Source organism: Mustela putorius, unplaced genomic scaffold (assembly GCF_011764305.1).
Source record: "Mustela putorius furo isolate JIRA1106 unplaced genomic scaffold, ASM1176430v1.1 tig00000867_pilon_pilon_pilon, whole genome shotgun sequence".
In the NCBI taxonomy this organism is placed as follows: domain Eukaryota; kingdom Metazoa; phylum Chordata; class Mammalia; order Carnivora; family Mustelidae; genus Mustela; species Mustela putorius.
The window spans coordinates 3,702,771-3,715,425 of NW_025421501.1; the positions used below are offsets into that span (position 1 = coordinate 3,702,771).

General features: G+C 40.6%; 1 protein-coding gene across 2 annotated transcripts in view; it reads left to right on the forward strand.

Moving 5' to 3' along the window:
• The window catches only part of NCBP3 (nuclear cap binding subunit 3), a 29,126-nt gene extending 22,918 nt beyond the window's left edge, over nt 1-6,208 (forward strand). Inside the window, exons 10-14 of one of the 2 annotated variants that reach the window (XM_013050711.2) lie at nt 416-707; nt 2,396-2,550; nt 4,057-4,218; nt 5,061-5,223; nt 5,697-6,208. In XM_013050711.2, the coding sequence (XP_012906165.2) occupies nt 416-707; nt 2,396-2,550; nt 4,057-4,218; nt 5,061-5,223; nt 5,697-5,805 (881 nt within the window). In that variant the 3' untranslated portion in view covers nt 5,806-6,208. Of the gene's footprint in view, nt 1-415; nt 708-2,395; nt 2,551-4,056; nt 4,219-5,060 lie in introns of both variants that reach the window. The other variant, XM_004781947.3, reaches the window with a different exon arrangement.
• The last annotated feature ends 6,447 nt before the right edge of the window (nt 6,209-12,655 follow it).

The window sequence follows — 12,655 nt, forward strand, 5'->3', positions numbered from 1 at the left end:
GAAACAAGAAAGCAGAGTGTTGCCTCGTTTGACCTCAGCTGGGAATATGCACATCTAATGATTCAGTTTTGTGCCACTATGCACATGTTCACAAATGACAAGAAAACAACACTACAGGTGTTGGTATAGAGTTACAAATAAATTTGGGGGAATACAGAATTCATGAATAATGACAATCGACTGTACTTTAGATTACTTTATAATATTCCATCAGGTTACTGGATCATACTTTACCTAGCCGTTCTTCTGTTGTAGGTATCAGAGTGGCAACTAGATGGGCCCTTACATAGATAATGCTCCAGTAAGATCTTGGGCATGGGAACCCCACCTTTTGAAAAGATCACCAATGTAGAATAGAAAATCAGATTTGTTAGTTTTAGTGCTTTTCCTAATGTTTTTTGGTTAAATTTCTTAGGACTAGTAAATGTTCCAGAGGAACCCATTGAAGAGGAAGAAGAGGAGGAAGAAGAGGAGGACCAGGACATGGATGCAGATGACAGGGTGGTGGTGGAGTACCATGAGGAGCTCCCAGCTCTCAAGCAGACCCGGGAACGGAGCACATCTAGGCAGTCCAGCGCCAGCAGTTCAGACTCCGATGAAATGGACTATGATCTAGAACTGAAAATGATTTCCACTCCTTCACCAAAGAAAAGCATGAAAATGACCATGTATGCTGACGAAGTGGAATCTCAGTTGAAAAATATTAGGTAAAAATATTTTTTCTCTTTAGCAATGCTAGCTTTTAATTTTAAATACTAATTCATAGGGGCGCCTCTCTCTCTCTCTCTGCCTGCCACTCCGTCTACTTGTGATCTCTGTCTGTCAAATAAATAAAATCTTTAAAAAAAAAAAAAAAATAGATAGATAAATAAATAAATAAATACTAATTCATAGCTTTCTCTTAACTCCTCTTCATTCCGTAATCGCTTTTATCTGTTTTCTTATCAGTCCCTTGAAGAATTTGAATAAAAGCATCCAGTTTTTCTTGTAAATATACCAGAAGTAGTCCTTGTTATAAAAAATGAGATAGTAATAGAAAGTGAAAAACACCCATAATGTCATCTTTCCAAAAATAACAACTTAGCAAGTAAATTAATAACTTTCCTGCTAATTTTATGCCTATATGTAAAGCATGGAGAAATTATATAGTTCTACAAAAATGAAGTTGTATGTATATGGTTTTGCAGTGTGCTCTTTCTGTTTAATATATTGAAGATTTCTGCTATTTTTTCACCCAGATATAGTACATTGTTTGAAAGTATCGTGATTTATTTAACCCGTTCCTTATTGAAAGACATTTAGGTTTCTATTTTTTTACTGTTGCACTAACTAAATTTCTTGAATCCCAGTTATTGTACAAAACTACATAAATGTTTTAAAATGTGATGTTGCTAGGAGTGCATGTGTGGCACAGTTGGTTTAGTATCCAGCTCTTGGTTTCAGCTCAGGTCATGATCTTAGGATTGTGAGATTGAACCCCACATTGGACTCAGCATGGAGTCTGCTTAAGACTCTCCTTTCCCCTCTATCCTTCCCCAGCCATCCCTATTCTCGCATGTGCGTGGTCTCTCTCTTTCACTCTCCAAAATAATAAATCTTGAAAAAAAAATTGGTTTTGCTAAATTTCCCTCCAAATAGGTTTTACTCACTTTATTACCTATTACCTATTGCTCACCAGTCTTAACCAGTCTTTCTAATTTTTGTTAATTTTGTGGACCAAAAAATAGGTATTTTAATGTGTATTTCTTTGATGACTAGTAGGGATGAGCAGATTCCTGAGGGCAGATAGCATATGCACAACTCAAAGTGTTGGGGTCTAGGGGTTCTCTGAGTGTTCTTGGTAGTGTATTTGGGGAAGGGAAAAACAATTCAGTCTAATTCTTTTGTATGGCTTTGTTCATATCCTTATTTTTAGTTTTCAGAGAACTTTCCAGTGTTGAATGCTGTCAGAATAATGCTGGTGCCTAGCATGGTAGCAGATGTCTTTGACAGAGAAGTCTGCCCTTTACTGTAGACTCTTGATCTTGACTACAGCAAAATCACAGCCTGGGTGAACAGAGATCTGTGAGCCCTTTGCAGGCCTTACTTGACATTTGTCCTATAAGGGAGGGGACTGAGATTCACAATTACACATTCTTTGATAGTTTACAGGTACTGTTTGTGGAAACCGCCCTGGAAAACTCAGAAACCTACTTGCCCTGATTGATTTCTTTATAGCAGGCTGATCATATGTTATTATAAATAAATAATTATTGGTATATTGTATTTGTGAGTGAATATTGGCTATATTAAATTGGGCTTCTTAAATTATTTTCTCCAAAGTATATGAGATTATTGCATAGTCATTACCCCATAGTTGAAGGTGGTTAATTGAACTTTTTTTTCTTTTTTAAAGGAACTCCATGAGGGCAGATACTATATCCACAAGCAATATCAAAAACCGAATTGGTAACAAATTACCAACTGAGAAGTTTGTAGATGTCCGACATCTGTTAGATGAAAAACGTCAGCACACACGTCCACGGCCACCAGGCAGCAGTACTAAGTCAGGTATTGTTCAGTTGTGTTTCTGAGCTCCAGAAAGCAAATCAGGACAGAGATAGGTCCTTGGATAAAACATTGCCAGTAATGAACTGATTTGGTTGTCCTAGTTCATCACTTCTAAATTTTGCATTAGGTATTGGAACTTTAGGACATGAAAAATAATCATACTTTTGCAGTATTAGCTTTCAATATTTTTGTCCCAGTTATTTTATTCTGTATGTCGTTGATATACTTTATACATAAAGATGATAGAAATTAAGTTGAGTTGTTGGTCAAGAATTTGAACTAGATGGTATACAAGTGCAAAGTGGGTACTTGGCCATGCCTGCTATGTGCTGGACCCTAGGTTAGATGCTGGGAGTGTTAGAATCTTTGGAGGGGATGCAAAGTCATCATAGAACTTAGATGGAGAAAGGCAAGTGCGCGCATTCAGGTAATTCCATTGCAAAACAGAGTGGAATAAGTGCTCTGATGCTGTGGGCCGTGGGAGAACAGAGAGGAGTTAGATCTATGGGGGGAATTGTGGAAGGCTTCTTAAAGAAAGTGGCTTTAGAGCAAGGCTGATGAAGGGAGTGGGATCTCTGTTAGCAAACCTGTTTTTTTGAGGTGGGAAGTAACCTGATCTTATATCTATTTTAGAAAGATAATTTGTGGCAGGATGGGGTAGGGTAGAAAGTCAAATAAGTAACACGGGCCTGAATTAGATCAGGGAGAGTGGAGATGGAATGGATGAGAACATCAAACCTTGCGAAGGAAGAAGACTTGGCACTAGGAAGTGTGGGAGCAAAGGGAAAGAAGCCAAAAGGCTCAGGCCTGAGAAACCAGAAAGTTGGGGATGCTGCTCTCTGAGACGATAAACAAGATGGATGAAAGCCCCAGTACAGTGACTTGCTAATACACATGTTGTTTACATGCTGTCATTGTTAGAGGGACCTCAAGAGGACAGGTTTCTGGAGGGATTGGAGGGAGGAAAAACAAATTTGATTTGACATATCTTCCCTTGATCTTTGGTTTTTGTCAATCTCATTACATTTACTGTTAAATATAGTAAGTTTATGAAGAATTCCTTATATGTTGAAAGGTTTATTATTTATTATTATTATTATATTTTATTATTATTATATTTATTATTTTAATTTTATTTATTATTATTATTTATTATTAATTTATTACTTACAGTAATGTTTGTTAGCTGAAATGTTTGTAAATTCTTTGGTATGCTGGTCCTATTTAAAAAACAAAAAGCTTGCACAAAAAACAAAAACAGCTGATTTTCTTTCAGAAGTTCCTTTCTGGAGCAGTTCTTTTCCACTGAAAGCCCCTATATCTGACCTTTCCTAGGGGAATCCAGACTGATTATTTAGAGAGAAGGATTTTAGAAGTTTGATTTTGTAAGGCTCTTTGTCATCATTTGGGGAGATTGGCACCAGGTCCTCTAGGGAATCTCAGGTTGACACTATCATTAGCAATGCTCATGTTTGGTCACAGTAATACTTCTTTTTCTTTTTCTAGATATACGCCAGCGATTAGGAAAAAGACCGTATTCTCCAGAAAAGGCTTTTAGTAGTAATCCAGTCTTTCGGAGAGAGCCTTTTTCTGATGTACATAGTAGGCTGGGTGTTCCCAGACAAGACGTTAAAGGCCTCTACTCTGATACACGGGAGAAGAAATCAGGTTGGTAACACTTAAAACTGAGTGAAATAGGAATTGGGTAAGAGCAGACTATAGCATAGAAATACTTTGTTGGTCAAAGGCAGGAAATAGCATATGTCAAAAATAAATGACTTTTCCTCTTCCATTATAGTCGTTGTCATAATTGTAATAATAAAGGTATGAAAAATTTAGAAAATAGGGGAAAAAAACCCCACCTTTGTTCTTTCTGTTTAGTGCAGATACTTTTTAGGCTTAAGTCTCTATTCACATCTTTGTCAATATACATACTCTGCTTTGCTCATACAGGATTTTAATGTGATCATTTTTCACATTGTTAAATTCTTTATAAATAAAATGTTTAATTGCCTTTATAGTGTAGTATGTTATGAAATCTTAAACACATATTTCTCTATTGTTAGATATTAATAAAGTGTATTTTAAAAAGTATAGTGGGATAGTGGGCCAGATCTTTGAAAGTGTACAGTATAGCAGGCCTATCAGTTTGCAGATTTTATAGCTGGTAATGATCTGGGAATGGCCCACTCCTGGCAGAATGAAGCTCTACAGAGTATGGTGAGTCTCACCAGGGAGGGGCAGGTGTAGCATAAGCAGCTTCCCAGGTGTTTCTGTTATACATGGGAGGCACACGTCCCCTAGCTGCAAGACCCCAGCTGGGTCCAGATCCCTCAGTTCACAGGCAGGGATGATAGCCAGGGAAATGAGATTATCTTCCTAATGCTGCACAGAGGTTACAAGAACCATAGACCCCTCTCAAGAAGGGCAGTGCCCCTTCTTCCTCAGTATTACCCTGCTTCTCAGCATTGATCGACCACCAAAACTGAAATGCCTTCTCACCCAAACAGGTAGTTTATGGACGCGCTTAGGATCTGCACCCAAGACCAAAGAAAAGAACGCAAAGAAGGTGGATCACAGGGCGCCAGGCACTGAGGAAGATGACTCTGAGCTGCAAAGGGCATGGGGGGCTCTGATAAAGGAGAAAGAACAGTCTCGCCAAAAGAAGAGCCGGTTAGATAACTTACCATCTCTCCAGATTGAAGTTAGTCGGGAAAGCAGCTCTGGTTCAGAGGCAGAGTCCTGATGCCCTTGGGGCTAATGGCAGCTGCCCTAAAATCTGACATTCTCATGCAGGGTGGGGTGCACAGTAGGAACCTTTCCCCTCCCACCCCCCCACAGGAGTTGGCGCCCCTCCTGCTCCTACACAGTCACCCTCAGCTCTTGCTGCTTCAGCAAGACATGTTAAGAATGTGACATATTTTGAAGGGCATCTATCTATCTTTTGCTGCAGAGTAAGAGTTCTGGGCCCTCAGTTCTTTCCCCACTACCCCACAAGCTTTACCCTTTGAGGAGAAGGCAGCCCTCCAGATTTTGTAGACCTTTTTCTTAATATTTTTAACATTGTGTCTTTTAAAGAAATGTTTTACACAGTTCATCCAAAGAGCAGAGAACTGAACTTCTCACTATTGCCTTGGCCCTGACAGCTGTTACCAGCACCCTTTTCCCAAGAAAAGTCAATTCCCAGGTGCTTATTGGACAGCCTTCGAGGGGGAAGATGAGGGAAGCTGCCAGCTCACCCTTCCGGGACCCTAGTGTGAGGGCCGAATCTCATGGACCTGACCTCAGAGGTGCACCAGTGCCGCCCAGGTAGATAAGAGATGCAGCATCGATCGTGCTTCCGTTCCTCCCTGGGGATTTCTGTTACGGGCCTCTTAGCAATCAGCTTAAAGTGAAGATCAAGTTCAGTGCTGTGGGATTTTTAGGAACAAAAAACTGTGACTTCTGGATTTGGGGTGGATTTTTGTGCTAGGGGTGGGGTCATGGGTTAATGTTGAACAATTTTTAAGTCTGTATTATGTTTAAAAATATTAATGATTTAAAAGTTTAAATTTTTAATTTTTATATGTGAAAATACTTCCTGTTGGCTACAAGGGAAGCTCAAGTGGTGTCTTATGTGTGCTGTTAAATATATATTATATACTTTGGAAGACGGCAAGGAGAGGAGTCTCATTATTTTTAAATGATCCTAATTGTATAGTCTGTCTGTTGTATATAGTGTTCAGCTTGCTTTTTGGCCACTGTAGGAAAAAAATCCATCCATCTGAGATGGGGTCCTGTTGTTTATTATCACTTCAGAAGTGATACATTAGTATTTATTCTTTGTATTTCCAAGTTCTAGCACCTGAAGATATCTTTAAAACTGCCAAATAAGATAATAGTTACAGAAATTTTAGTTTATTTCTCATTTACTTCTAAACTCCTTTCAGATTATTTTAAAGGCAGTAGATTATTTTGTCTTCCTATTTGATCTTTATTTTGAAGTATTTAATGTTTGTATTCTTCTGCAGGCTTAAAAATAGTGTTTCACTTCAGTTCACTAGAACTTAAGAATTAGAGAGTAAGCCCTTGTCCCGTTGTGATATCACAGCTCCTCACCTGTCTGGAGTGTTTCAGTACCTGGTATAGTCCTGGATTCTAAGATCTTTGCTTGTGGCATTGAGAGTTGATTACAGTGTGGTGTGATTAAATGCAGAACACTGCTGCTAATAAAGGAAGGAAAGGGCCGCAGGACTTGAGAGCTGCAGCAACTGTACTGTACCATGTTTTGTTGGTTAACCTGTTTTTCACTCCCTTTGGAAAGATTAGAGGCTCTAAATATGGTACATTTCCATTTCTGGAGTGGATTCTTAGAGAGAGATGGTTTTCTGCCAGTTGAAACCTAATGTTTCTGAGGTTCCTCCCTTTTTTGTTCTGTGGAGCATACAGCCGAGAGCCAGATTCTTGAGATGGGCAAGGTTTGGGGACTTGGTAGAGTAAGAACAAGGACCTGAGAGTCAGAGACCTGGATGCCAACCCCTGGTTTCTGTTCCATCTGTCCCATCTGGCAAATGAATGGACTGGTACCAGAGCTTCTGACTTTGTTGGTGCATCTCAGTGGTGTTTTACTCTTCCTGAAGCAATGGTTGTGGTGGGCTGGCCAGCACTGGTTTCTTTTGCATGTGTGGGGAGGGTCAAGAAAGGCATGCATGAGGTTTTGGGCAGGGATTCATCCCTATCCCATTTCCATTACAGTCTCTGGGTCTTCTAGTGGGACAGAGATATCCTTGTGGTCAGGGTCCTAACTGATGTGGTCTCAGCAGTATTTTAAAAAAGCCCTTCTTCTGTGTTTGCCAGTCATGACCTTTTCCACCAGTAGTTCGGGCCCATCTACCCCATGGTCTACTAGCCCTTTCCAGTCTCCTGCTAGAGATCAGAGAGTGCTTTCTGGAAAGGTGGTGGTGTATAGTCAAAACTGGGCCTTTGATCTAACCAAGAAAAATGCCTGCTTAGGCAGCCTTGCAATTCTTACAAATATACAGAACCCCAGAAAAGTATCTTAGAAGATTTTACTTCCCCAAGTTATTGTTGGCCACCTCCTCTCTCGCTCTCTGGCCCCCACTCAGGCACTCAGATCTTGCAACATCTTACACATGCTCTGAATGCCCAGGCCCTTCCTTTGGAGTTTGGAAGTGAGGGTGGACTGTCAGGATGGTCCCTTGGTGGCAGCTCGTTGTGCCTGGGTGCTCCTTACGTATGTGGGCTTCAGGGCTACACACTTTTCTATATTCTTCTTAGTCTTTATGCATATGAGATTGCAAATACATTTGTGCTGCTTCATAGTAATTTCAGATACCTCATTTCTGTTTCCTACTTTCCCTCTTGGGAGAGACGCCAGCTACCCAGGAGAACTTGTGGAGCTTGTGACAAGCCCTCCTCTGGCCCCTTTGTCTGGTCCCATGAACCCTTCTCTTTAGTTCAAATCACTGTCTTCTCCCACTTTATGCCTGTGACAGCCTCCTCCCTGATCTCTTCCCCATACCGCATCCCTCCATCTCTGTTCTGTGTACTACAGCTGGGATGAACTTTTGTTGTTTGCAGCTTGACAGCTATTATTTACATAGCATACCCCTTCACTCCTTTAAAGTATACACTTCAAGGTCACTTGGCTATCTCAGTTGAAGGAGCATGCGACTCTTGATCTTTGAGTTCAAGCCCCACGTTGGGTGTAGAGATTACTTAAAAAGTTTTAGGAAAAAAAAATGAAGTATACACTTCAGTGGCTTTTAGTGTATTCGAGTTGTGCAGCCATCACCATAGTCAGTTTTAGAACATTTTCATCACCAAAACCAAACCCTATATCCATTAGCAATCATTCCCTAGTTCCTCTCCCCTCCTGGCAACCTCTGCTTTTGGTTTCTATGGATTTGCCTATTCTGAACGCTCATGTAAATGGAATCATACACTTTGTGGCGTTTGTGATTGGTTTCTTTCACTAAACATATTTTTGAGGATCGTCTGTGTTGTAGCCTGTATTAGTACTTCTTTTTGTTAAAATAATATTCCATTGTATGAATACAGTACATTTTATTCATTCATCAGTTGATGGACATTTGGGTTGTTTCCACTTATGGCTGATGTGAATGATGCTGCTATGGAACATTTATGTACAAGTATTTGTGTGGTTATGTTTTCATTACTCTTGGGTTATATAACTAGGGTGGAATTGCTGGGTCATACAGTCTGTCTTAACCCTCTGAAGAACTGCCAGACTATTCTCCCAAATGGCTGCATCCTTTTCCATTTTCCCCATTAGTGTATGAGGGCTCTAGTTTATACACAATCCTTGACAACCCTTGTTATTTCACAGCGCGAATTGGTATCTCATTGTGATTTTGATTTGCATTTCCCTGATGTCTAATGATGTTGGGCATCTTTTCTTGAGCTTCAGAATGAACTTTCTTAAAGTTATTCTGTTACTTTTCTGCGTAAAACCTTTACTGTTGTCCTTGGAATAAATGCCAAACTCCAATGATAGCTCACAAGAGTTGTCAGAATTTAGCTTTTGGTATCTTTGGCCAGTTCTCCCCGCCTCCCCTGCCCTGTGCCTTCTAGTTCCTTGGACCCATCTTGATCTCACCAGTCTTTCAAAATCTGCTCAGTGCTTTTCTCCCCTAGCAGTGACACACTCCCCTGGCTCTTTCTCCCTTCTGCTTAAGCTTTGCCTTCTTTTTTCCCTCATCCTCAAGGAGTTAAAGTCCCCTCCGGGTGGCTGCCTCCAACTTCCAGAGCCAGGTTATGGGCCCCTGCTATGTATCCCACAGTACTGCCATGAATGAGACTCTGCTCATTTCAGGGTTGGGCTATAGAGTCACACCTAAGATAAAAATGGAGTGTAATCAAAATTCCACTTGGAAATCCTGGGGAAGGTGCCATGTTGAAAACCAGCATCATGGGTTCCTGCCTGTGTGGGACCATACCTTCTTTGGTTGAGTTACAGGTGAAGTGGTTGGCCTACAATAAAGGCCATATTTTGTAAAAAAGAAAAAAAAAATCCACTTATTTTTAGGTGTTAAACTCACTCAGGCAAGCAACTCACTTTTGAAGAGGCTCTTGGGAACTGTAACAAGCCACAGGTGTGACGGGGCATAAGCTTATCTTTAGGTGAATGGAGGTGAAATGGCCCAAATGACTTAAAATTACTTTGCTTTTTCCTTGTTTGTTTGTTGTTTTTTTCAACTTTTTTCAGGAAAATATACCATTGTGTTTGCCTAAGTGAAATGTGTGTATGATGCCAAATCTCTGTAACTGCCTCCCAAAGCCAGCACACCTATACACTGAATTGTAATGTCCTATTCCTACTTTGTCTTTTTTGCTAGATTGTAAGCTCCATGAGAGCAGGGACCAGGTCTGGTTTGATCATGAGGGTTTCTCTAGTCTTAGAGAAACCTGGCAGGTTATCTGTAAACATGCGGTGACTGTATAAATCCCCCAACTGCAGGAACAGCTTCAGTCTCTGAGGCGTTTGGGTCCTCTTACAGGCTAGTCCTTGTTTTCTGCCTTGTACACACGATACTTGATGTTCATGTTTTATTTTCCCTTTTAGCCTGTGAGCTCCTAACGAGCCGGTGTCTTCATGTTGTTATCTCTGTATCCTCCCACCATACCAGTCCAGAGTAAGTAGTACTTAAAAAGTGTTTGGTAAATGAGTGAATTATGGTAACAACCCAGCTCTGACTCCTTTGCAGGCTAGTCGAATTCTAGCTGGCACTACCAGATTGAAAAAGATGAATATTATTTAGAAGTGCATAAACTGTATTTGTGTAAGAAAAAAATGGCATTAATTAGACCTCCATAAATTTCAAATTTTGGTATTCTGGCTACATCTGAGCTGAAGTTTACCTGCTGTGTAAAGAATTTGCAAGAGCATCATGTAGAGTATTTTTTTGGAAAGCATTCATCTGCCCCAGGAGAGAAGGAAGGGAAGCTGGCAGCTGGATAAGAGACCCCAAGGAGGAATTACTGAGTCAGTTCTTAGCTTTGGTTCCTATTGGAGAGGAAAGTGGTGGCAGTCCAAAGAAGGCAAAGAGAAACAACTTGTTCAGGCAGCAGCTCTTTGGCCTCCAGTAATAGTCCACCTCTCACTCAGAGCATTCTTAAAGTTACGCTGAAATGCTAATAGCCCGTTTGGATTAACATTAACAGCAAATCATGGCTTCACAGAGTAATTAATTGCTGTACAAATAAATTTGGTTACGAGTACTTGCTTTTAAACTTTATATAACAAGGAAGCAAATGAGAAGTTAATGCCTTTTTTTTTTTCTTTAAGAACTAAAAGGACAGAATGTTTTTGATAATTTTGAGAATATCACATTTGGCTTCAAGGCAGATTGTTATTGCATAGTCTGACCAATGAAAATCCAGAACTTTTCTTACATGTTTATAAAATAAATCTTAGAAGAAAAAATATGGTAGCATTTTTTCAAATGAAATTCTATGAGCATTTCACAGCATTTTGATATTCCTGGGATAAGTTAGAGAAATGCTGGCTCAAAAGCCTATTTCAGATTATGAAGCACTGAAGTGGGACTTTCTGTGCCATAAATAAAACTCTAGAGTGTGGGTGGTATTAACTTGCCAAAGTCAATTCCCTGCCCTAGGATTCTTACCTGTTTTTACTTCAGCAGTTTGGAGGCCTTCTTTGCGTGACCAGATTCTTTAGTAGGTGAAACTTTGTGTTTCACAAATTGCCTGTCACCCTCACCACTGACTAATGTAGGTTAGTGGAGGCAAGAGGCCCACACCGTTGGCAGGAGAGGAGACATGACCTTCCTATCCCTTCCTGGCTTTTTGTGTGTTTAATCATGTGGTGCATCCCCTCTTATCATTGGCAAGGAATACTCAGGAAGCCTATGATCAGGAGGTTGCTCTTTTAGCTCAGGTAGAGTGTCTTTGGAGGATGGTCAGATAGAATAGTGTCAGACTGGGCCTGAAGCCCTGGGGACTCATTTTTTCACGCACACAAACTGGAGAAGACTGAATAAGTCCCTTCGCCTCTTTGGACCTCAGTTTCCCTGTCTGTCAGATGAAGGGCTCAGCTGGGATGGTCTCCAGATTTCTTTCTATTGCTAATGTGAGTTCTAGGATCTTTGCTCTACTTTTGTAAAGACCATTAGAAGCCCAAGTTGAATAAGAAGGAAGTTGGGCAAGCAAGAGGCCTAAGCCCTTGGACCCTTAGTCCATAAACCAGCCCCTCAGTTACAGAAGAGTAAGAGGATTCTCTCCCTTGCTTCTTCCCCACTAAGCCCACCTTCCCCAAGAAACACACACACACACAGAGACCCAAGTGTTTTATTTGGGAGGCTTTTTAGGAGGTAGTCCATTGTATTCGTTTAGGCTGCCATAACAAAATACCATAGACTGGCTTAAACAACAGAAATTTATTTTCTCTCACAGTCTAGAGTCTGAAAGGCCTAATGCAGGCTCTCTTCCTGGCTTGCAGACGGCCATCTTCTCATAGTGCCCTCACATGGCCTTTCCTTGGTACATGCTCATGGAGAGAAAGATCTCTTTTCCTTTTCTAAGACTGCTAAGCCTTTTAGGGCCATATATTTATGACCTTAAATTATCTCCCTTAAGGCCTTTGGACCTTATCTCCAAATAAACTCAAGTCAGGGCTTTATGGCTTCAACATATGAATTTGGCAGTGGGGCACACAATTGAGTTCATGACACCCAGTAATGCAAAAATCCCAGTATATGTTTGTGAAATGAGGTCTCTGCTTTTTAAAAGCTCATGAACTGGGAGGAATTTAGACCCATGGGTATGAGGGTAGGAGGGTTGTAGTAGTTCAGAATCCTGATACTGGAGGAAAGCACTGAAGTGGGACTTTTTGTGCTTAAGTCTTAAGTCCCAACTCTGCCACTTATTAGCCATATGGCCTTAGGCAAGTTACTTAACCTCTCCAGTCGAGTATCCTCATCTGGGAAATCAGGATAACCAAGTAGGTTGGCTGTTAGGATGAGATGAGTATTTTGCATGGAAGGCCCTTGGCACTGAATCTGGCATTCCCTCCTTAGTGCTCAGTCAATGGCAGTGATTCTTACTGTTCCTCAGACTTCCCCCA